This window comes from Pleurodeles waltl, chromosome 3_1, assembly GCF_031143425.1.
Source record: "Pleurodeles waltl isolate 20211129_DDA chromosome 3_1, aPleWal1.hap1.20221129, whole genome shotgun sequence".
NCBI lineage: Eukaryota > Metazoa > Chordata > Amphibia > Caudata > Salamandridae > Pleurodeles > Pleurodeles waltl.
The window spans coordinates 1,677,433,224-1,677,458,385 of NC_090440.1; the positions used below are offsets into that span (position 1 = coordinate 1,677,433,224).

The following is a 25,162-nucleotide window of genomic DNA, read 5'->3' on the forward strand; positions in this document are numbered from 1 at the left end:
TCATTACCACTTCCATCCACATTTACCTTAGACTGTCAGATTTAGATTTCTCTCATATCAATCCCATACAGTCTTCACCACTATCTTTGACAATTAACTATCATTGTCTCTTTAGTTTACTCCCAAATCGCTAACATTCTCACCTATATATCACACTCACCATGTCATCAGCCACATTTTTACCTGGATCATTCTTTGACATGAGTTTTCCAGATTCTATCTTCCTCTGTTTTAACTAATTTTAATCTCATTGTAATATTGTTCCTTTTTTTCCTTGCTATTCTCCTTTTTATTTTGAAGCTTAGCACCTAAATCTGCATCTTTGTCATGCCACCTCGCCACTCAGGGTACTACATTTTGGTTCATCTTTCCTTGTTCATCCTGCACTGGATAGGTCCACTCCGTTTTTTGTTTCTGCTGCCCATGGTTTCTCTCTCTCTTATTTCTACCTTGCTCTTAATCGGTTCTTTCTGTTCCCCTCTTTCCATTGGCTCTTGCTCAGCTAAGTTATTTACTACCAAACCATGAAAACGCTTACAGTCCGCAAAAGGTACCGCGGTCTAGAGATCATCAAGATAACTCCTGTGTTGGACACAACCCGCTGTAGTACCTGGGTCTGTTGCACTCTGTGATCTCCCCCATACCACTCAAAGGACAGTCACAGGCCCAGAGCTATATGACGAGTGTTCCCTCTTCCTCCACAAAACATCCCGGGACATAGGTATCTCGGTGGGATTGGAATTACTGGGCAATACTGAGTACAAACACAGGGTACCTAGGAATAAGGAATTACCATTGAAATCAGGAGTAACTCACTCGATTCCTATGCTAATTCCACATTTCTCCACAAAGTCTCACCCAGGCCTTTCAGCTTTCTTCTGTAGCCGAAGTGTCTGAGTGGAATGTACCAGTTCGGCGAAGTTACCACAGATCCTGTACATGTGATTAGGCTGCTAACTGCTGTTATTGGGCTCATCGGGAGTGTCATGGGGCTTGTAAAGAGCTCCTCGGATACTTTTCTTGCTGAAAATGATTTTCGTCACCAGGTCAGAAATAATAAGCACAGGAGCAGAGAAATTTAAACAGACTCTGCTGCCGGATTACAGTCCAAAAATGCACTATCCGTACTGGTGAGTTATTGGCCCTGTCTCATGACTCTACACCTTCCTTGTAAGTTCGTACTCAGCAGCGTGGAAGTCTACACTGCCCTTCCTGCCTCCGTCAGAGGACTCCTCTAAAGCAACTGAGTCTTGCTTCATTTAAAGTTGTCCCTTGCTTTTGCAGCAGTAAGAACACCAATGAATAGTGGAACCCTCCATCCCTGGTGGCAGATGCAGAGATGTTTTGTACAGCAACATTTTAATTAGTGCAATGTTCTTCCGAATGTTTTGCAAATGGAATAAACAGTGCAGTCGACAGACAGTCTAATAAGTTAAAAGGATCAGGTTCGCCCGGAGCAACAGAAAAAAACAGCGATGATAGAGCCCTGTTTTATTTAAGTTCCTGGCAGTGCCTTCACATCTCGGGTCGCATGGGCAGTGCCTGGGGGAACAAGTTAGGGTAAGAGCTGCTACTCCTGGCGACGCTTAAGTGGCGCCAATGAAATGTCTTCTTGGCCTTATGGCAGTCTCCCAAGAGGTCACATATCTTTGGATGCTGATTTGGACTCTCAGTGAGGTGCTTCAGATGTGTTCAGATCTCAGCAGAGTTAAACGTCGTGTATCAGGATAAGAGAGACGTACAGCTAGAGGGAGTGTCATTACCCGTTTGCATCGCTGGCTAAAATAAATCCTCCTGTTTTTATAATTTGTGTGATTCTGTTAGCATATGTCATTGGTTAATAACGGCAAGAACGGCACACACAGTTTTACACTTTATAATTAGCTATATTAACCAACCACCAAAGTCTGCATATAGGTTTCCAAATTGGGAACTTTGATCCTGATTGAGGGGTGGTAAGAAGTGCATGTTTACTAGTTTCTATTTTGGTGCTTAAAATGTACAGTATGGAATGCTGCTATAGTCATAAATTAATAAATGTTTTAGGGAAATTATTTTAGTTCTAACATCAATGAAGTTCACGGAGCTGTCATGGACCAGGAAGGAAAAGTGGTGCATCGACTTTTTGGAAAGTGGCATGAAGGACTTTATTGTGGGGTTCCCCCCTCAGCCAAATGTGTATGGCGACCAGGTGAGTGTATTTTAGTTAACCCCACACTGTAAGAGCTTATTTATGTTATATTGAGACTTGGGCAGGCTTAAGTAGTTCCAGCTCATCAGGTTTCCTGAAGCTCTTTGTGATTTCAATTCCTGAATTGAAGCTTGCACTGCAGATAAAGCCTTGAATTGCTGCTGGTTGTATTTATAACTTTCTAATGTGTTTTTCATAACATAAAAAATAATACATGTAATTTCTGAAATTGAATATAATTTTTAAATTACTATTGTCTGTTATTTAAAATGTTACCTGAATATTTTCAGTATCTATTTCTCTAATTTTCTGAAGAGCTTCTTCTGCAGTTTTATGCATCTTAGCCATTACAGTTTTTAGATAGATTTTTATTAAGGTTTTCAACATGTGCAAGTTAACAGGTCACATCAATGAATACATGAAATGCCTTCGGCCTCGTTCCCTCGTTGAACAACAGGGGCCACCCCTGCCCCAGATGTGTTATGCAGGATCCATTGGGCTGGGGGCGGGGCATGATCTCCAAGGCATGGAGGAGCTGCTGGCGGCCTCTGCTTACAATGTGTAATCTATGGGCATAGTGGGGAGGGGGGAAGATGGGAAACTGTATCCCAGCAGGTAACGCAAGAGAACTAGCAACGCGGGGTTCAGGGGGAGAGGCTAGCCCTTGTGTTTTCCGTTCTGGACGAGGGATAGTGAGGGGGGGCAAGTAGAGGCAGTGTATCAATCATGGGGTGCAGATAGATTCTTCAGGAACCTGTCCCATAAGGCCCCTCGCCTTTACCTTATGCTGGGTCACCGTTTCAGCATCTGCCCAATGTATCAAAGCCCTCTATCACTGATCAGGGGGGCAATCTTAGCCATCATAGTTAATGCACTCAAGTGAGGTTTCGTTCTTCTTCATTACTTTGGACCTTTAAGTTAAACATAAACATTCCCATTTTCATCCTTTGTATTCATGTGCTGTTCTACCACATCTAATGAGAAATCATTAACCTGCCCCTAGCAAAATTTACCTTCTCTATAAGTGCCAATATGGACTTTTCTGAACACTCTGTTTGCTGGTGACCTTGCTACACGTTTAGCAGTTGTTTTATAACATTTGTTTGCAGATTACAAACACATTTTCCAGAGTCAGGAGATACATTCCTAACCAAGTCATTAGCAATTAATGTTTGTATTGTATTATTACCTTGTTCTCTTTCCCTTTTTCAGTTTTAAAAACGAGAATAATTATACCTAAGTATTGAAGGCATCAATAATTCATTAATATAAGCAAAAGCTGAATGTTATTTTTTGAACACTATCATTCATAAGACATAGCCTGAATCACTCCAACAGAAGACTCCTCTGTTAGTTTTTAGAGATACTGTGGACAATAGCATGCAGGAAGGTACCCTCCTATTGCTTTAATTTGTTAACTTTCTTTTCCACATTCATATGTTGCGGTTGTGGTTTTATTCAATGTCATAAAAGAGCTCTGACATGGCCAGGGAGGAGACCCAACAAGACATATCTCCCCTGAGCTCTGCTTAGTAATCCTCCTGTTCCCCCCTTTTTCCACCTCAGAACACACTTCAGTATGCCTCCATTGGGGGGTCGGGCAGGAAGTCTATGGTGCAGGGATTGCCCCGACGGGCTGATGTGGACCCTGAGTGACTTTTAATTGCGGTGCTGCCTCCTCCACAGAGGAGGACCCGGTCGCGGCAGCCATCTTGAGGCCACACAAGTGAAGATTCATCCTGGGTGGTTGGTGGCACTGGCGGGGGGGCATCAAAGTCACTGGAGCCCTCTTGCTGAGAGCGGCACGGACATTGTCGGAGCCCCCTGAAGGGGAGCGGGGCTGACAGGCGCTCCGGACAGCTCTTGCCTTCAGCGCCATCTCAGTGGTTGTGGCCCCGGTCACGGCGGCCATCTTGGGGCTGCCCGAATGAAGACTCTTTCTGGCTAGCGGCGCCTGGGGGACATCAATGTCACCAAAGCCCTGTTGCTGTGTGGGGGTGGACATTGCTTGAGCCCCCCTGCAGGAGGACGATGGGAGGGGAAGAGGTCACGAGAAGCCTAACGTCGCAACCAGGATTCCTGGAGCAACCCCCTGTGTGAGGGCCCTCTGGCGCTGGGATCAGCAATTGATGGGTGTGCCTTCCCTGGTGCGGCCCGCGAGGTGTGGTTTGCCTGCGATCTAACTTGGATGGTGTTTACTCTGGCTGGCACGTTGGAGGAAGGATAAACCTTGCTGGGCCTGAGCCGCCCTGTGGGCCCATTTCTGGAAATAAATCCCTGTAATCTGAAGTCATCTGTATGAGGGCCTAGCCTTGGTATCCTACACATGTGAAGGAACCTCTGTGGACTGCAAGTTTGGAGGGACATTACAAGTAGTACCCAGATACACTGGGGAATGTTGAGGGATCCCAGACCGCATCGCTTTAACCACAGAGAAAAAGCCAGATTTGATCCCTATGAGGGAGTGGTGCTCTTTCGGGCTGCAATGGCAACGAATCGGGCTAAGATCCTTTGCCCACCACCATCAATGATGTGCTCCAAAAGCCCGGTCTCTCCTGAATACAGGGGGATGGTCCCATAACATCGACTCAGGCCTCCGGCACATGCCCGGATGCTCAGACATTGGTGACAAAAGAAGATATACAACTGCTGCTGCTGGAAATCCTGGTGGAGGATATTGCATCACTCCACCAGGATTTCACCCGAACTCTCTCCTACCTGGATGAGTCCGTGAGTCAAACAGACTCTTGTTTGACTGTTGTGCTACAACCGGCAGCTACGGATCACATGATGGAAAACATGGACCGAAGGACACACATGGAAAGATTGGAGAAGAGCCATGAACTGCTTCAAGATAAACTGGACAATCTAGAAATTCGCTCAAGGCAAAATGACATCCATATTAGGGGTATTACTGCAACTATTACACCACTGGAACTTGAAACATATGTTCAGACTCTCTTTGCCCTCCTGCTAGGCCTTCTGGATGACCAACCTGTGTGCTCATAGGGTTTACTCGGTGTACCAACAACAAAAGAATTTGCCACCGGACACCCTCCCCAGAGTTCACTCCTTCCATGTAAAGGAAAAATTGATGCAAGCGGCCAGACAGCAAGAACCGATAACCTTTAAGGGGGACACCATGTCATCTACCAGGATATCTCTGCCCATACATTGGCCTACCACAAAGAATTTAAAAATGTTACCCATCACCTTCAGGAACGGAAGATCCCCTACCGATGGAGCTTTCCTTTGCATCTCAACTTCAGTTACTCAAGGTGGCTCTAGGGATTCCACAGCCGCCATACTCTGAGGCCCCTCAGGACTCGACAGCCCTGTCATTGCTAGACCAGGGAGGAGGCTGGCGATTTCAAATGACTAAGTAGACGAAGAAGAAAGTGCACAAACAGAAACATCGCACTGTGAAGGAACTTAGACAGGCCTCCTCTGACGACGACACTGCAGCCTGATCTCACAAGCCTGTGGTGGGTCTTGGGTCTAAATCTACTCGCTGGAGATGAGGAGACACACACAAGCTTCCACAAACTTTGTTCCACCATGATTGACTTAGAAAATGTGTAAGAGTACGGGGGAAGGGGAGAGCCAGGTTCTGTTTAGTGGCTCGCCCCTTCAACTCTTGTATCCATGAGAGATACATTTTGTTCTGTAACATGCTATTTCTTTTAGGGGTGGTTTACCCAGTCCCCTCCTTTGGGGGGGGGGGGGGGCATTTGGGATTTCCCTTCCTAATCATTTTTTTTTCTTTAGTTTGGTTATTTGTTGTTGATTCTAATGTTTATTTCACACTGTTCAATGCAATACCAGTACATTCTAAATGAAGACGGGAGTGGGAGGGTGCCTGTTCTTGACCTCTTCCTTGGGGTAGGCGATAACCTGTGTACATATCTTTGATGGCTCTCCATGTCACTATGTTAAATGTCCAGGGTCTCAATTCTCCAATAAATCGTAGGGCATTGAAAAACTGGTAGCACAGATGGGAGGTAGATGTCGCTCTTTTACAGGAGATACATCTGCTTCGAGAAGATACCCAGTGCTTACGCTCCTGTTGCTAGCCCATGCAATATCATTCTTCATACACTAGAAAAACACTGGGGAGTTGGCGATACTGCTCCACCACGGTCTTCTATTTAAGCTTGACAAGCATGCACAGAGCTAGAGAGGGCCAATTGGTGGGCATTAGGGGAGCCTTAGGCCTCTCACTTACAACAGTTGTCTCTGTCTATGGGCCTAACAGTGATTGTGAGGCATTTTATGCAGACCTCTTTCATTGAGTCTCCTCCTTTGTGATGGGCAACTTACTCTTATGTGGGGATCTTAACATCTCCCTTGGTCCCAGCATTGCTCGCTCTCCTTCCCGGCAGTGAGACCCCTCTCTGCCCCCAGCCCTGACTCAAGGGATTTTAGACCTCTCCTTAATTGATGCTTGGCACCACCTGCACCCCTGCGAACAAGATTACACGTTCTACTTCAGTGTACAGACCTAATCCTGCATCGGTTATTTCCTAATCTCTCAATCACTGCTACCCTGACTGATTGATTCCACTATCGAGGTTAAGGTCCTCTCTGACCATGCCCCTGTAAGCCTCGAGGAGCGGCCCGGTGCCCTTCAACCCCCATTTCTGAAACTGTGGGTCCTGTGAAGTAGCCTTCTGTGACCAAGCCCTTCACAAATGCATAAAGGACACACTAGAACACGATTTCACAGAGAATGACACTGGCGATGTGACCCTGACGACCTTATGGGACGTGGCGAAAGCAGTCATGGGGGCAGCTATTATCACACATAGGAACATTCAAAAGCTCCATAGGCAGGAGCACCAAGCTCAACTTACGCAAGCTGAATCCTGACATAAAGAGGGGGCACACAGCAGACTTTAAGGGATCTACATTAGAAGGGAGCTGGAACATCTCTTGATGAAAGAGGTAGCAGAGACACTCCTCTGTGTGGGTCAAACATACTTGAACAGGGTGACAAGGCTGACAGGTTATTGACCCATAAAATATGCATACATTCCAGGCGCAGCCCCATTCATAAAATTTAGGGAGGGACAGACTTAGACTGCAACACCGGACATAGTGCTGGTCTTCTCTGGCTAAATTAGGGCCCTATATCCAGCCCAAGCCCTAGATGAATGGCACCAAGATGACTGGGAGATTATGCCCCTACCAATTGTTCTTCATACCGTCCTATAGCACTTCTAAATTGTGACATTAAAATCTTCACATCTATCTTCCTAGAGCGTCTTCAGCATATCTGGCTAACAATTATAGCGCCTCAGCAATCAGGCTTTCTTTTCAATGGGCAGGCTAATGAAAATACTTGTCTTGCTGTAACCCTTATGGAAGCAGCAGAACGTAACCACCAACCCCTAGCTTTCCTCTTTCTAGATGCTGAAAAAGTGTTTGATAGGGTGGACTGGCAATACCTATCAAAGATCCTGACTAAAATCCACATGAGCTGAAAGATGAAAACTTACATACAAGCCAAGCATTCAGAAGCCTGCTGCCAAGCTGAAGATTAATGTTACTTTTTAACCTAATATTACCCTTTCGAGGGGGACTCGTCAGGGGTGCTCCCTATCCTCCTCAATTTTTGCCCTGTCTATGGAGCCCCTAGTAACAAAAATCCAAGGCAATCCTGAGATTCAAGGACTAGGTATTGGCAGGAAGGATCACAAGCTTGCTCTCTTCGCGGATGGTATACTATGTTTCATTACTAGTCTGGCTATTTCACCCCGGTGCTGATGAAGGATCTAGATCTGTTTTCGAGACCTTCTGGTTTTAAGTAAACCTCATTAAATCTTGGGGTGTAAGGGTGGCTGATCCACAGGGAAGTCTCAAGAAACCCATTTGAAGGGCTGGATTCCAATGAACCAACTCAATGATAACTTATCTTGCTATTCACTTCCTGTCATGCACTAAGGACTTATACCAAAGCAGCATTCCCCTATTGCTCACTGCCCTGTTCAAAGACCTCTACCGATGGGGAAAGCTAGAAATCTCCTGGCTGGGCTGCCTTAATTGTCTCACGATGAACGTTATGCCACACTTGCCCAATGTTCTTCAGGCTCTCCCTTGTCGATATCTAAAATGATGCAAATGCAAATTTGTACCAAAATGCTTAGTCCCCGCGGGTGATCAGGCGACTCTATATCCTACCATGGCTGGAGGAGGCCTGGGGATTCCTGATGTGTCCACCTATATCCTGGTGGCACAGCTTCGGCCTTCCCTAGATTAGAATTATGACCCCCTACAACAAATCATGGGTACAGGTGGAATAAGCTTTCTCCCTGACTCCCCTGGATGGCCTCCGGTGGCTTCCTCCATCGAGGAGCACCGCGGGTCCTCCACTACTCCTGCTAACACCCACACTGCTAGCTTATTGGCATGAGGTCTGTGAAAGGCGACTATTCCCCTCTTATCCCTTTCCCCTTAGTCCTTTAGCAGCTAATAGTGATTTCTCACCTGGAATGCTCCACCAAGACTCTTTCAGCTGGGACCAGGGTCGAGCCTCTAGATTGACAGCCTTCTATCACAAGGGCAAGCTGCGCACTAATGAATCTTTGAGGGAGAGATTTACCCTGCCCCAAATAGCCACGTATTGAGTGGGGAAAGCCTTACATTTGGCTTGGCGCTTGCTTAGCTATGGAGAATGAGGAATTGCCCATAGAATCAAAGTATCTCTCAAACATTAGATGCAAAGGCATCTCATGGTTCTACTGCTACTTACTCAACGTCACCCCACCAAAGAAACATGCATAAATGACACAACGGGAAAGATAATTAGAAAATGATATCTCAGAGGACACATGGGGGGCAATTTGGCAACGGGTGTCTAAATCATCAATCCAGGCGCAGAGAGAACCCTCTCCTCATCAACTCTATGGGGGCAATTCCTTTCCCACCTTCTCTTAGCCGCATGATTATACATAGCACAAATGTGGAAACAACCTCAGGCACCTACTCTGAATCTGTGGTGGGGAAAGCTGTGGAATCTTTATGCAATGGAAAGGCTGACTGCCATTCTCCGGGCCAAAGTGGCTATGCTTGAGGTAACATGGTGCCCCTTTGTAACACATCTTTGGCATCAAAACAGAGTAAGGGGCACACTATGTCTAAGATGTTGAAAACTTTGGACTTTTGGGTTTTCTCTTCCTCGGACTCCACAAACGACTCACCTTGACCTGTCCGCTCCTTGGGTCCAATTTATTGCTTTGTAACATTATCTTGGGGAGGGAGGCATCCACTGTTATGTGTGACTATTGCTATCTCCACAAATGTCTGAATATGTGTATTGCTGGAGGCGAGAGATGAGGCAGGGCCTTATGAGTAATTTTGAAGCATTGTTGTATTTCTCTCTTATGGCATGCTAATGTACCCTAGGGGCGTGTTGGGGGCTGGTTTTTCTTTCTTATCACCGATGATATGCTTGATGATGCTGAAAAGTGTGTCTTGTTCTCTCTATTAAAATGCTAAATAAAGTTGTAAAAAAACAGCTCTCCCTATAATAATAATTAAAAAAAATAATGAGCACAAGGGGTAAGATTTGTTGGTTTGGATTATAAAAATAAGTTTCGGCATTACTCTGATTTCCTACTGGAGACTTTAAAAAGGGGGGTTGCCTCAATTACAGGCTTACACCCCACAATTGGATCTGGGCAATGGGCCCTCAGTTACTATTGAAATATTGAAGTATTTTGGGTATGTAGGTACCAATCTGCCTCCCAGTTGTAACAGAAGATCTACTTCTGATTTGCAAGAGTAAGATGAGGGTGTTATTCATGGAAGCATGTGTTTGTAACTCAGTTTGTAAACTGAACGTTGAAAGTTTGCATATGATTTACTTTCGAATTTTAAATATGATGCAGCTAGCAAAGTTGCATTCAGCAGTCGTGTCAGTGCTTACCACTTGTTGATCTGTGCTTTGAACTGAGTATTCTTTGGATTCACGTGGCATATCCGACTAGCACTTATTCTGCCACAGGGTTGTCGAGGCCACAGTCAGCAATGTTCTGTTGTACAGAATAGGCTACACGACACAGCTTTATCATATCCACAGATACCAATCACATTCTTTTTCTCTGGGTAACGATGGGAGGATCAACATTCAGGTTCCTTTCATCCCCAGCACTGGCACAAAATCGTAATATGGCCATAAGCACTGGAAAGTGATAGAGGAGACAGTGGTATAACGAAACTTGAGGGGGGCCCCCTGCAAAGTACAGGGAAGGCCCCCTCGCCGACCCAGTCAGGAGCTCTCAGGCCAAGTGCTCAGCGCCCGTGCACAGTGTGTTGTGCTGAGGGGGCCCCCATGGAGCTTGCACCTCCCCTCCCCCCGCACCACGGGGGCCTTTGTTACTCCAGTGAGAGCAGGGGGAACACCCCGAAAATAACCATGCTGCAGGTCAAGAGGTGAATGAGTAATAAAGATGCTCTTTAAGTGTGTTTATCTTGTCACATATGCTGTGCTTCAAAGACAAATGTAAAATGGTCAGCTATGTTTTCTGACTATTTGCTGCTAATTATTTTAACATGTATCTTCGTGTTAAGTTTTCGTTCTCTGACTGTAAAGTGAGAGGATTTTGTAAAGTGAGCTGTGTGAAAATCTTGCTGGGTTACAGGGTGCTTGAAAAGAGAGACTGTAGGATGTAATTATTTCTAATACACAACAATATTTAAATAAATGCTAATTAATTGTACAAATATTTCAAAATAAATCAGTATGAAAATACAAATGAAGCACATTTTGTATTGTAATTTTGAAATATGATTGGAAACAAGATTTGACTAGGATCAAACTGAATCTTGGTGACGCACAATGATCACTGTTGTATTGCAGCATTTGTTTATAGCTTACTACACCTATGTGGGCCACTGAAGCGCTTATCCTCACTGGCAGCAAGCTACACCTTATAGGGTGTGTGGATGCAAGGCTGTTTAGTTTTTGATTTTTTGATCTTTTTTAGCCATGCCGTGATGCATGCTTGATGACACTAGTTTGTAAAGTTAAGTTTCAATTCTGTTTAGCTGTCACCATTGTTGCTGCCCTAAAATGTTTAAAACACACTGTTCGCCACTAATTTCCATAAAAAATGTCTTAAATGGATATTTTAGAGGCTCTTTGTAAAGTTTTTTTTTAATTAGTGGCAAGTTAAATCAAAATGTTATTTACGAAGTTGTGAGAAAGTAGGAAATCAAAGCAGATGAGGTTTCCTAACTTTACTTTAGCTACAGCCTGTGAGGCCTTCCTGGTGTGATGATTTCCTGATCCAGAATGTCGAAGGTAGCATATCCTAGAGCAAACAAATGCTGACTGTGGAAGCTGGACATCCACTACCTCAGTGAGAAGTCTGAGAAGGAGTGAGGACTCCGAACGGAGGCCTGTTTAGTGTTTTTGAAAAATAACTTCATAAACTTCGCATTTCACAAAGCTTGTACACTTTAGAAAATACCCAGAGTTGCAAGTCAGCCAACTTTATATGCCTCTACTTTAACCCTGTGTTATTGTTAGGATTTAAAGTTGGATTGTGGAAAGCTGACTGAGTTTGTTTTAATATGTACCTTGAAAAATCTGTGTATTCCTTCACATAGAACCACACGCTGGACACCCTCAATATGAAAACCAGATTGTCTATGGCACAGAATATCAAGAACAGAATATCAAATCCAAAATATCGACATCAATATATATTCCTGCTTGTTAGATATAGATAGTTTCAAGTTACGAAGATATGTGGAGTTAAGAAAAGTAATTCTGTACTTCCTTCTATGCACTTACTTTTCAGTATTCTGACTTGATATTCTTGTACCAAGATATTCTGGGGGTCGTCGATGTTTAGTAATACAACCAATCACACCAATAATTTTAAAAAGCACCAAAAAGCAGTGCATGCTTTAAAACCTTGCAGACTGTACCCTTTTCCCTAAATGTATTTGGGAAAGAATCCACATGTAGTGCAGAGCTTTAATGTTTGGTCTTAGCTGAGGGCCATGCTCCCCTAAACCTACACTTCTGGCTATGGCTCTGCACGTTTTGAGTGCTGAAGTCAAGTTTTTGATCTCTGTTTCACCCCTTATGATAAAGCAATATGACAGGGAAAGATCTACCATTTAACCACGATGGAGAGTTAATTGTGTGACTGTATTCATGTGTTAAGCTAAGAACACATAAAAAAAATAAACATCAGTATATCTTGATGAACCAATATGTATTGCGTCATTTAGAAAAAAGTGTGGTAAAGGGACATCCAGTGAAAATTGGTGGATATCATGTCTTCTCTCAGTTCTCACATGCCACTTAAAGTGTATGTGGACATGGTTTTCCCAATAGCTAATCAGCTACCAACTCCAGCCTCAGAAAAAAAGACTTTCAGTGACCCCAGTGTGTGTGTGGGAGTGGCATCTTTTCTGTCTGTCTGCCATGGAGTACTGATCAGAAAATGCCCACATTAGTTGTTATTTCTGAAGATGGACCCCCGTTTTTGGGGTCTGTCTTTGCAAATAGCATCCTTGATGACAGGTAAACTATGCGTGCATGGTATGGAGGCTGATAACCTACTTCCTCTCCTCCCCTGTAGCAGCTACACCTTGAGGTCTCCCTGCTTTAGGGAAAAATGTCCACCAGTATGGCGGGCAACTTGAGGGTCATCAGGTTCATGGCTCATACCGGAAGGCTGCTGGTTTGTCAGCTGATCTCACTCTTTTAAGAAAACATTAGAAAAAGCTTTCATTCTCGTCACTCATTGATGCTTTTCCCACGAGATAGGGACAGAACCAGGTTTACTGGTAAGTAACTTTCCCTATATTTTGTATCCATCAATGTGCAGTAAAAATGCATGCTTTAGAAGTTCTGAATTTGTTTGTATACTCAAGTTTGTGTGCAATGTAACTGGTGCTCATGTAAAGTGCTTCAACACCTTCGGGTCGAGTTTGTGTTACAAAAACTGCAACATCAAAAAAAGAAAAAAGTTGACCATCTACATATGTTCGCATTGGGTTAATTTCGTTATTCTATTCTATAATAAAATGTCTTCTGTTTTTAAATCAGGTTCCATGCCAACAAACTACGAACTTTATTATGGTTTTACAAGGTTTGCCATTGAGCTGAACGAGCTTGATCCTGTACAGAGAGAACTTCTTCCATCAACGGATGCGCGGTTTAGACCAGATCAGAGGTAGAGTAACTTCTGTTTACATAGAGGATATGACAGGTAACTGTGTATTATGGTCCGAAAGCGCCATTTTGGGACTTCGGTTGTGACTGCTTATGAATGTCACCATGAATTCTAAATTTCCTTATCGGTCCATAATAAGTGGTACACCTATGGATTCTTCGAATTTCATGTTTAGTTTGGTGTATTTGCCATGCACGGTTTACGTTTTAAAGCCAAAAAATGCCTATTGAAAATATTTGCATACTGTATTGAATTATCGGGCTCTCTGCAGTAACAGTAAAGCATGTTAGTGGGGGTAAATTGTGAAGATATTTTTTTATTACTTAAAAACATATTTTATGTAGCGAGCACAGTGGGGTTGTTAACCCTTTAAAGTGTAAAGTTAGCAGTTGACCTGTGGTTGTCAGGATTGTTCAAGTGTTGCTTACCTTTCGTGGAATCAATGCTATGCGAACAAATGGAAAATTATTAAGACTGACAACTTGTCTGGCCACCCTTGGAGTCCAACTTACAGTTTGGCGGACAGGGTGCTCTGTTGCAATAGCGACAGAGTTCCGTGACCGCTAAACTCTCTGTCCACCCGCCTACATTTGAGTGTGGCGGTCCACCAGACTAAAATTTACTCTGTAAGTATTAACCTGCCTCTCACTCCTGAGAGTACGCGCTCTTAAAAGTAAGCCATCTGACCGTCTGCCCTATTTAGTGTGAATAGTGGGATGGCTTTTTTTCTTTTTTACTGACCATTGGTAGAAATATCATGGCAATGAGGAGAGGTAAAAACAAAAAAGTACCCCTACACCATAGGAGAAAACCTCCATGGTGTTGGGCCATTCGTCTTTACTTTTCTAAAAACAAGCTCCTATTGTGGGAGTTTGTTTTTGGAAAAGTAAAAAAATGTAAAAGTTTGGTGTAAGCGCTCATCCACAATAACAGATACACACCAAACTTTCAAATGACTTTGTATAAACCGCTGCCAGGGGGGTTTAGACAAATCCATGGAACCGGCAGTGAACTCTGCATGTAGCGGGCAGAGTAAAGGCAGGGTGGCAAACATACAGTCCTCTGCTGCCCTGACTGCCTTGATGCCTTCCACCAATCGCTGAATCGCGCTCTTGTGGACCAAACAGCTGCTGAGAAAGAAATCAGGCAGAGGAGGAACTCATTCGAGTTTTTCCTCGGGTTAAAATCTTAAATTGATGTAATTCCCATTAATTTTCAAAAAGTTACCTAGGGACATTCAGTGGAGTAAGGCAAAATGATGGGGCCCCCTGCAAGATGTGATGAGGGGCAAGTGAGCCTTCCATATACTGTAGAAATTCATCGGTTTTGGTCTCGGTCGGCCCTCCTGAAGGTTTGGGGGGCCCTTAAGGGTTGGGGTCTCCCCTACAGCAAAAGGCCTGCAGGAGCCTGTTATGCTCCTGGGGACACTATTCATATGATTTGTGTGCTCAAAACTGCAGCTGTTTGTACAATGACAATAACAATGTAAATCGCTATAAGAGGAATGTCCAATCAAAAGCTTCATATTTTAGTTAGCCATTTGTCTCATTGTGGGCTCGTTTCAGATGTAAGTACTTCACCATGTGCTGTGTTACTTGGCAAACATTGCCAGTAAAATTGGGAAAACGTAAATGATCTTCCAATAAGTGTTTGTAAACACATAAGCTAACTTCTTAGATTAACTGCCAGATGACATATGGGGTTTGCATCTTTACACAATATCACTGTCCATCCGGACCGCCTAATATAAGCCTACAGTAAGAAATAGCCTGTCTGGCTATAAATCAATTTGTTTGGTACTTTCTAGAAAAATACATTTTTCTGGAGGTATTGCAAGTTTATTGAGCACGCTATTCAAAATAAATAAGGCCCCTAGATGTCTAGGACCCTAAAATTTGAATCAAGGATCTGCTGTGATCACTGTTGTTACTTGAAGCATATTTCTCGCGTTTGATCTCTCTCCAATCTATATATTTTTATCTATATATATATTATGCATGCTTTATTTGTGCAAACGTAGCCAAAGGGGAGGTGAGCACTGTACAAGACCACAAGTTCACTTGCAACTTGAGGAAACAGTTAAAACTTGTTTGTGTCCTTTCTAAGCCCCTTTAATAAGATTTACATTACAGTCTTCTATTTTTGTTTTATTTTTGATTTACCTCATTTTTACTGTAGCAAATTGCTCAGTGAGGAGACTATTGCCGTTTGTGGAGACGGCAAACCCCACAAACCACTGTCTCAGAACCACATGCAACAGCAGGAGGAGTGTGTCGCCATTAGCAGTATAATGCTCCACTGAGTCTCCCACTGCGTGATCTCATTCACACCAGTTAGAGACCAAAGAAGGCTGAACTGGGCCACCCCTTTTGGTCTGTCTTTTTTGCACCATGGCAGAGAGGAAAGCTTCTATGATACTGAAGTGTAAGGCTATCATCCCTTCCTCTTCTATTGCTAATTTTCTTAACAGTGCTATGGGTGCCTTAAATCAGGAAATTACCCCAGTGGAAGAACGGTTGGCTATTGTTAAAAACATCACAGTGGATACATCTGACCCTAATGACTTAGCTCAAGGGCACCTGCCATCCAAACCTTTCATTAGTTAATGGTACTTAAGGGAATTTCATTTGTACTTAGCACCTCCTTTTCAACTGACCCTCTTCTGGATTTGTCATCTCTCAGCCCTTCCCTACACAATAAACAGAAGGACACTGTGAGAAGAAATCCTTATACACGGCCTACTAGGTCAGCTACTGTCCATTCACTGCAGCCATCCTCCAGGACAGTAAAAGACTGTCAAGAGTCCTTCGGCATTTATTTTTAACTCTATACTTCAACCAAGTTAGAATTGTTTTAAACTGTATATTCAAGGCTGTGTGTTATAGAACAATCTGTGGGGAACCTTACTAAATTGGTAGGGTGGAATGGAAATAAGGAGGGAGGGGGAAGTCCGAATCGGGCTATGGAAGATGATATCCAGGGCAATGGTGGTTTAAGGATAGCCAGGGAGAAAGGGGCTTAAAGGTAGCAAGGACAACAAGAATGGATGGTGCCCATTACTCTTCCGCTATATTAAGTCAATTGAGCGGACCAGGCTGAGTTAGTGAGAGTATGGTGAGGGATATGAACAAGCTGTTGTTAATTCACTCTGTAGGGGCAGCCTCAGTTTCCGAGAGGCTGGTCCCTTATTCACTGTCCATCATGTGCTGCAGTTACCACCTGAAGCTACACCTTTTGTCATAGTACTTGCTCTCCATTACGATAAGGCCAGAGGGATGAATGGCCAGATCTTAAAAACAAGGCTTTCCATCAACTAAAAGAAAAGGGTAATTACTCAGTTTACAAATTTGATGATATCATTATGGCCAGAAGAGATGTCTGGGCAGGCTATGGCCATAAAGTACTGGCTGGGGAATGGGGACTGTATTGTAGTAAACTTTAGGAACTCATTAGTGGCTCATACAGCCCCCTGCAAAGTTTCTCCAGTCTCCTGTGAAAACCAAGCTGTTATAAAGTTTTACCTTTAGGGTACTTTTATAAATGCGCAGTTGTTAAGCCTCTTAACAGTTCTCCTATAATTTCTCGTCAGTATAACCATTCTGGTGTGACTTATAATTTCCCTAATGTGTCCCTTTACAGTTACTCGAAGAGAACAATTGACAACATCATTTGAATTGGGAGGATGAGGTTGTTCAAAAGGTGCATCTTTACAGGAACCGCCTACATGAGAGGAAGAAAATACTAGTATGCAAAAGTATTTTGCTGTTAGTGTCATAGCTGTTAGCAGATACTGACTGTTTTTTTTCTTTTCATTAAGCAGTTGGAATGTATCTATCTTCAAGAAAAATGGGCAAGGGAATCTTTTTTTGTATTGCTTTTTTATTGATGGTTAGATGACTTTTAGCGTTACAGCCTCTCCCTTTAGCAATGGATGGGTTAAGGGTGAGCCATCTCGTTACAAGCTGTAATTTGTCAAGTTTGATGTCTGTTATTTATACAGATTCACCATACTGTTAGTTGGTTTGTGCGGCGGACTTGGGCTTAAATACATTTCTGCGGGTCAACTATTATGTAAATAAGTTCAGTTATACAGATCCGTGTTTAATTTATGCGTTAGGTGAATACCTGTTGCAATTCTGTTAAGATTGTAAGGACAACACTGATATATATCTCATTAATAAGTGATGGGTTAATCCAGAATAATGCGAAACATTGAAAAACAGTCCTGAAGTGATGAAAAAATCATAGTGAATTTATTAATGTGCAAGGGGATCCAATGACATTCCAAAGATTTGAAATCCCCTAAACATCAACAGCCAACACGTGTTTCACGCCCTTCATGGTACGGAAACCTGGGGCTTTCTCAAGGCTGAAAATACAATCCAACAACATAAATTCCAAAATACAAAATAAGGAACCGGGACGGAAAGGCCCGGATTGGGCAAGTACAAGCATTGAGAGAAAGAGTAATCCATCCACAGAGAAATGAACGAGGACAAGGAAGAGAGAAACAACGAGGAAGATACACCAGTAGTCTCATAGTGGAAGCAGGAAAAGAAGAGAACAATAAAATAGATATAAAGGAAGGGTGGTCAAAAACAGTGGACAGCACAATGCAATTGGATGTTATATTCAAAGAGTGCATAGTAATTCTCTTAACTTTTTATGTTATCACAGCATGTAAGCCACGCCTCCAGCGGTACACCTCCTGTCTGCTGGCATAATGTGTGCGCTACAATTGCTTATTTTATCGTTGTTTTTCCTCATGAATATCATCTCCATACAACATTGTTTTACTATGCGGACTATTATGGGCTTACCTCGCACCAATATTCATATTTATGGCTCACCCCTTTGTCTACTAAATAATGCCTGTTGGGCGCTGTGTACTTTGCTAACTTTGTACATTACTTAGATACTGACTATGGGCCCAATGGGTCAATTTCCTATAGTAATTGTAATATTTATGGATTGTTGATTTCTCTCTATACCTATTTTGTGTTTGCTGTGTCTTTTGACCTTTTTGTCTTTTTGACTCATTTGCTATGCTTATGTATGTGGGATTTACATATTGATATGTTGTAACCTCATATTTAATACACTATATATTTTTGTTTCCATTTGAGTATTTCCTGTGCCTAGCTGGGCACTTGGGTTATGCTGCATTCGTCAATATGAACTGGATGTTTTTAAAAGATGCATTACTATGCGCTCTTTGAATACAACATCCAATTCCATTGTGCTGTTCACTGTTTTTGACCCCTCCTTTATATCTATTTCATTTTTCTCTTATTTTCCTGCTTCCACTATTTGACTACTGGCGTATCTTCCTCACTGTTTCTCTCTTCCTTGTCCTCGTTCATTTCTCTGTGGACAGATTTTTACTCTTTCTCTCTCTATGCTTGTACTTGCCCAATCTGAGAATTTCCCGCCCGGTTTCCTTATTTTGTATTTTGGAATTTATGTTGTTAGATTGTATTTTCAACCTTGAGAAAGCCCCAGGTTTATGTACCAAGAAGGTGGTGAAACACATGTTGGCTGTTGATGTTTAGGGGATTCCAGATCTTTGGAATGTCGTTGGATCCCCTTGAAAATTAATAAATTCACTATGATTTTTGCATCACGACAGGGTGTTTTTCAATGCTTTGCATTACTCTGGATTAACCCATCATTTATTAACAAGACATATATCAGTGCTGTCCTTACAATCTTAATCTATTATGTTTTAATGGGTTGGGGTTCTCCCATTTTTAAGGACAAACTGAATAACAGACCTTACCCTATTCAATTGGAATGGCAACGCCTGAAACTACAACCCTCTCTCCTTCCCTGGCAACTGTGTCAGTTCTGTGCCAGGCCCAAGGTGACTGGTCGTTACTCTGCTTAGGGGATTTTAACGCTTGTTTCTGTACACTTCAGTCACCTAGAGTATACTGTTTCACCAATTACGAAGGCAATGACAATGCTCATTGGGTGATGCTTGAAATAGCAATTTTATTACAAGACCGGAGGCTCATATTATGCAGTCTTTTCTTGCTTTAATTTTAACAGCAGCCAAGAAGAAAAACTACATTTCCCAACAAAAACTACAAAGTGACATCATAAGGTAACCATCCAATAGGACGTCGTAATGCACTACTAGTATCCTGACTGCGAACAACAAGTCCTCTTTTCTTGCTGCTCGCAGTCAAGATAAGTACCAATATTTTGTTCTCCATGAAAATATTCAATGTTATATTAATAAGGTGTTTTCTTAGTCTGTTTAAATTGTATAGAAACGTATTTCCTTGACGCGCTCTCTGTTTCTCTCAGCGCGTCCTACAACGGTCGTCTTTCACCGTTGTTGACGCGCGCGTGTGCGCGCACGCAGCCGGCCTGTCAGCCATTTCCTGACAGCCGGCTGCATACCGACATTCCTCAAATTCCTCTGCTCGCGTCTTGACGCGTTGCCTGGGTTTTATTTACACACGTCTGTTAGCGGTTTCCTTTTACCGTTACAGACGCGCGTCTGGTCCATTTTTTTTTTTTCGTCTACCCGACGTATTTATTTATTTATTTATTTTATTAGTTATTACCGGTCACAGCGCGCTGTGGTCGTCGGTAGCATAATTTAATTCCCCTTTTTAACTAGTGGGCTCCTAAGAGTATTACTCAATTTTGTTTTAATATAGTTTATATATTTAAAATCTTTATATAATTTAATAGTTCCTCGTTATGGCTGACGAGGAAGAATCCCATTTTATTCAGGAATCTCTGAAGTCCTTCATTACAGACTCTGTCCAGAAGGCAGTTTCTGTTTCTATGTTGGACGTATCCAAGAACCTTGAAGCCTCTCTCTCCAAGATTATTTCGGCTTCCCATTTGCCTTCTACGAAAGGCAAGAAACGTGCAGTTTCCCTTCTGGGACCTTCAAAAGGCGTTTCTGCTGGACCTTCCACCCGAGAGGTATCCAAATCGGGACCCCCTCATTCTCCACTCCATATTACTCACGTAAAAGACACCGATGATGACGATGATGACTCTCCCAGTCATACAGATGATATGGATGGATCTTCTGATCCTTATTATTACGGGCCTCCGGAGAAAAGGCGTAGAATTTCTCCTAATGACGGTGGTGACGTTCACCCGGTGACACAGGCTTTGGTGGACCATTCAGGTGAACCTTTGTTTGATCCTTCCCTGATGGTTCATCCAAACTCTAAAGAGTGGTATCCTGCTGACCACGTTGCAGATTACGTTTCCTTTTTCCTACGCCATTCCTTAGACAAGTTGCTCGTAACAAACTCAAATCCGAATGTCCCCGTCCCTCCTTGCCCGATAATATTACTGCTACACCCACCATTGATCCCAACATCCTTATGTTTTTCACCAAATTTGGTAAAGACCCTAAAAAAGGAGTCGATAGAGCTTGGTCAGGCTGCCAAGACAAACTTTTGGATTTAGTGGGTCCCCTCACCAGAATTTTTGATATGGCTGAGGAAGCCAAGATGGACAATACATCAATTGATCCCGTAGTCCTTTCTAACTGGGCGCAGCGCGCCATCTGTATGCTGGGTAATGCAAACTCCCAGTTGTCCATTGAACGACGAAAGAGTCTCCTGCTCAAGATTGACCCTAAATTGACCTCATTAGCCACTAAGGATGAGGGTCCTTCAGCTAACGGCCTTTTATTTGGAGACTCCTTTATCAAGGAGTTGGGCAAGTACGTCTCCACCTTTGCCTCCCTAGACAAGGCTCAGGTTTCTATCAAGAAGATTTTTTCTTCTCTGGTTTTTGGCAGGGCTGGCGAAGGCAGGAGTCGCTTTGCCGGCCGTTCCATCAGAGGTCATTATGCCAACCGAGACTCCTACAATCAACAAACCCAGCTTGACACCTACTCAGGATACAAGCCGCGTTTCTACCCCCGCCGCTCAAGAGGCTATCGTCAGAGGGGATATATCAATAAAGGAGAACAAGTCTCCGGTAAGTGCTTCCAATTTTGGCCTTCCTCCAGTAGGAGGCAGACTAGCTCTTTTTCTAGACTCATGGCGTTTTCTCACCTCAGACCCCTGGGTAATTCAATCTATTCAATGTTACCTCTTAGAGTTTTATCAACCACCAACTCAGTCCCTTTTCCCTCTTCCTCTAGTGTTTTCTCAAGAACAAAATCAACTGCTCCACGAAGAGATTCAATCTCTCCTCGCCAAACAAGCCATAGAGTCAGTGCTTTTCGACACTTCGGGTTTTCTCAGCACCATTTTCCTGGTGCAGAAGAAAAATCAGAAGTTTCGACTAGTTCTAAACCTAAAGAATTTCAACAACTTTGTGGTTTATCGACACTTCAAGATGAAGACCATTCTTCATCTCAGGGATATTTTACTTCAAGGCGACTGGTTGGTCAGACTAGACCTTCAGGATGCTTACCTCACGGTCCCAATTCACCCCTCACACAGAAAATTTCTGCAATTTCAATGGCACAACTCGTTCTACCAATTCAAAGTTCTTCCTTTCGGGCTTTCCTCCGCTCCTTGGTGTTTCACCAAGATTCTCAAACCTGTGGCGGCTTTTCTCCGCTCCCACGGTATTCGCCTGATTCTTTATCTAGACGATTTTCTCTTGATGGCACAAGACAAACGACTTCTCCTAATTCACCTACAGTTCTGTCAAGATCTTCTTCTCAAATTGGGTTTCCTTATCAATTTTCAAAAATCAGCCTTGCTTCCAACTCAAAAGCTAGAATTCCTTGGTTTTCTCATAGACACTACTCATTCAATTCTTCAACTTCCTCAACACAAGGTCTCCTTAATCAAAAAAGAGATTCGTCAATCCCTCTCTCTTTCTCACATCTCCCTCAGAACTCTGGCTCGCCTTGTAGGTCTCCTCGCCTCCTCTATCCAAGCCATTTTTCCGGGTCCGTTGCATTACCGCGCCCTTCAACGGTTGAAGATCCGTCATCTTCACAAGGGTCTGGCCTATTCCGATCCTTTAGTCCTAGACTCCGAGTCCAGGGAAGAGCTTCTCTGGTGGTTGACTCACCTAGACACCTGGAACGGAAGAACCATTTTCTCTGCCGCCCCAGATCTTGTATTAGAATCCGATGCAAGTCGGACGGGTTGGGGCGCAAGATGTGGTCAGTTCTCGACTGGAGGCGCATGGTCTCTGAAGGAGTCGTTCTTGCACATCAACAGTTTAGAGATGCTTGCAGGTTCCTTTGCCATCCGCTCATTTACAAAAGACAAGGTAAGCTGCACTATTCTTCTCAGAATGGACAACCTAACAGCCGTCAGATATATCAATCATTTAGGGGGCACCAGGTCCAAGATCCTCTCTACCCTGGCAAAACATCTTTGGGAATATTGTCTCTCTCGACAAATCTCTGTCAGAGCAATTTACCTACCAGGCGCTCTGAATACAGTTGCGGATTGGTATTCCAGACATCTTCACGATTCCAGCGACTGGCGTTTGCACCCTTCCATATTCAATCAGCTTACTTCCCTCTTTGGCACAATGTCCATAGACCTCTTCGCCTCTCGCCTCAATTCTCACCTTCCTTCCTTTTTCAGTTGGAGACCAGACCCCCAGGCTCTCGCCACAGACGCTCTCCTTCAGTTCTGGCCATCGTCCCTTCTTTACGCTTTCCCTCCCTTCCTTCTCATTCCTCGGGTTCTGGCACAGGTTCGAAGACAACGATCCATACTTGTCCTGATAACCCCATTTTGGCAAGCTCAACCTTGGTATCCAACTCTATTAGAGTTAACAACCGATCATCCTGTATGGCTTCCTCATTTCCCCGATCTTCTCTTGGATCCCCAAGGTCGACAACACCACCTAGTTCTCAACAACTCTCTGTTTCTCATTGCCTGGAAGATTTCGGGTCGTCCTGGAGAACCCCAGGAATTTCGGAGGATGCTCTCAGACTCCTCCATCAGGCCAGGGCCCCTGGTACCTCGAAGGCTTACAAATTTGCATGGGCCATTTGGTCCAGCTGGTGTCTGGACAGGAATTCAGATCCCTTTTCAGCTGATGTAGTGTTGGTTGTGAATTTCTTGGCTTCTTTAGCCTCCCAAGGTAAGGCTTATCGTACTATCAATACCTACAGATCTGCCATTTCCGCTGAGCATCATAGAGTTAACAGCAGACCAATTGGTGAACACCCTCTCATCTGTCAACTCTTAAAGGGAGTAAGATCTGTTTTTCCTCCAGCTCCTAAATATAATGTTATGTGGGATGTCAATCTAGTGTTGAAATTTATTACAGCTTGGCCAGATAATTAATTTCTTTCCCTCAAGCAACTGTCTGCAAAATTAACTATGCTTTTGTGTCTAATCTCACTTAAACGTGTTTCGGATATTAAAGCCCTAGATATTACCTCCTTTTTCTTTTCTCTGCTTGGTGTTTCTTTTCAAGTCAGACGACGTACTAAGACTAATTTGGCATCGGTTAACTACCCATTTTTTCCCTCTCAACCCAGGTTGTGTGTTGGCAACTGTCTTAAAGCCTATGTGACCCGTACTGCAGAATTGAGGTCATCCTCTTCCTCCCAATTACTTATTTCCTTCCAGAAACCCCAGAAACCTGTCTCTGCTCCTACCCTAGCTCGTTGGGTTAAATGGATCATGTCTCTAGCTGGGATTGATATAAACTGTTTTGGAGCCCATTCTGCCAGAGGCGCTATGGCTTCTCGGGCTTTTTGGGCGGGATCCTCATTACAGGATATCCTCAAATCTGCAGACTGGTCTAATGAAAGTACCTTTGGAACCTTTTACTGTAAACCAATTTTGCATGTTTCAGATTCTGTTATTGCTATGCTTTAAACATGCATAATATGAGCCTCCGGTCTTGTAATAAAATTGAGATTTTCCTAGCCTTGGTGTCTGAAAGGCTAGATTTTATTAAAGACACGGAGGCGAGTATTATCCCACCACTGGTTTAACCCTCCATGTTCCTTTATTTCAGTGCCAACTCCTGCTCCCAACGTTGGCTCTTCATGATTTGCGCAACGACCTTCGTTCAACACTGGACTCCGTCATCGTTGGACATCCTTCTTGGTTTCCTCTCTCCACTCGCCATCTTCAAGATTGCCTTACAGACTTGGTGACTTTGGTTTCTGTTCTTTATATCATTTTGCTGGTTTCTTCTCCTCTTTAGTGGTTTGCATCAAGAAAAGAGGACTTGTTGTTCGCAGTCAGGATACTAGTAGTGCATTACGACGTCCTATTGTATGGTTACCTTATGATGTCACTTTGTAGTTTTTGTTGGGAAATGTAGTTTTTCTTCTTGGCTGTTGTTAAAATTAAAGCAAGAAAAGACTGCATAATACTCGCCTCCGTGTCTTTAATAAAATCTAGCCTTTCAGACACCAAGGCTAGGAAAATCTCAATTGTATGAGATATTATCTTTTGTTTGCTTTAGTTTGGGCAACACTTCGGTACCGGGTGTTCCTACTTTTACTGGCAAAGCATGTGCTTCCTGTATAGAATTTAATCTCTTCTTAGGCAATTTTTGCCACGTTGGTAATTTTAAGTACTCCCTCGTTGTGCAAGTGGCCACAATCTATTGATTCTCTCCCTCAGATAGATGGACAGGAATCAAAACAGGTCACTCATTTGCAGTATGTGATCCTGGAAAAGAATAAGGGTGTTTTAATTAAGGGCTAAATTTAGATTCTTTAGAAATTACTGTTGAATTAATACAGGGTAGCGTGGACGATTTCCTGACTTGTTTGAAGGACAGTTGTGAGCCTCGATCTATTTTACATTTGTTTGGTGCGATTTGTCAGAAGCATAGCAATCTGATG

General features: G+C 43.3%; 1 protein-coding gene across 2 annotated transcripts in view; it reads left to right on the forward strand.

Annotated features, from left to right (window-relative positions):
* Positions 1 to 25,162, forward strand: part of OSBPL6 (oxysterol binding protein like 6) — a 566,805-nt gene that overhangs the window by 477,905 nt on the left and 63,738 nt on the right. For both annotated transcript variants that reach the window (XM_069225427.1, XM_069225425.1), the window contains 2 exons: positions 2,047 to 2,191; positions 13,260 to 13,386. In XM_069225427.1, coding sequence (XP_069081528.1) covers positions 2,047 to 2,191; positions 13,260 to 13,386 — 272 coding nt within the window. The remainder of the gene's footprint in view (positions 1 to 2,046; positions 2,192 to 13,259; positions 13,387 to 25,162) is intronic.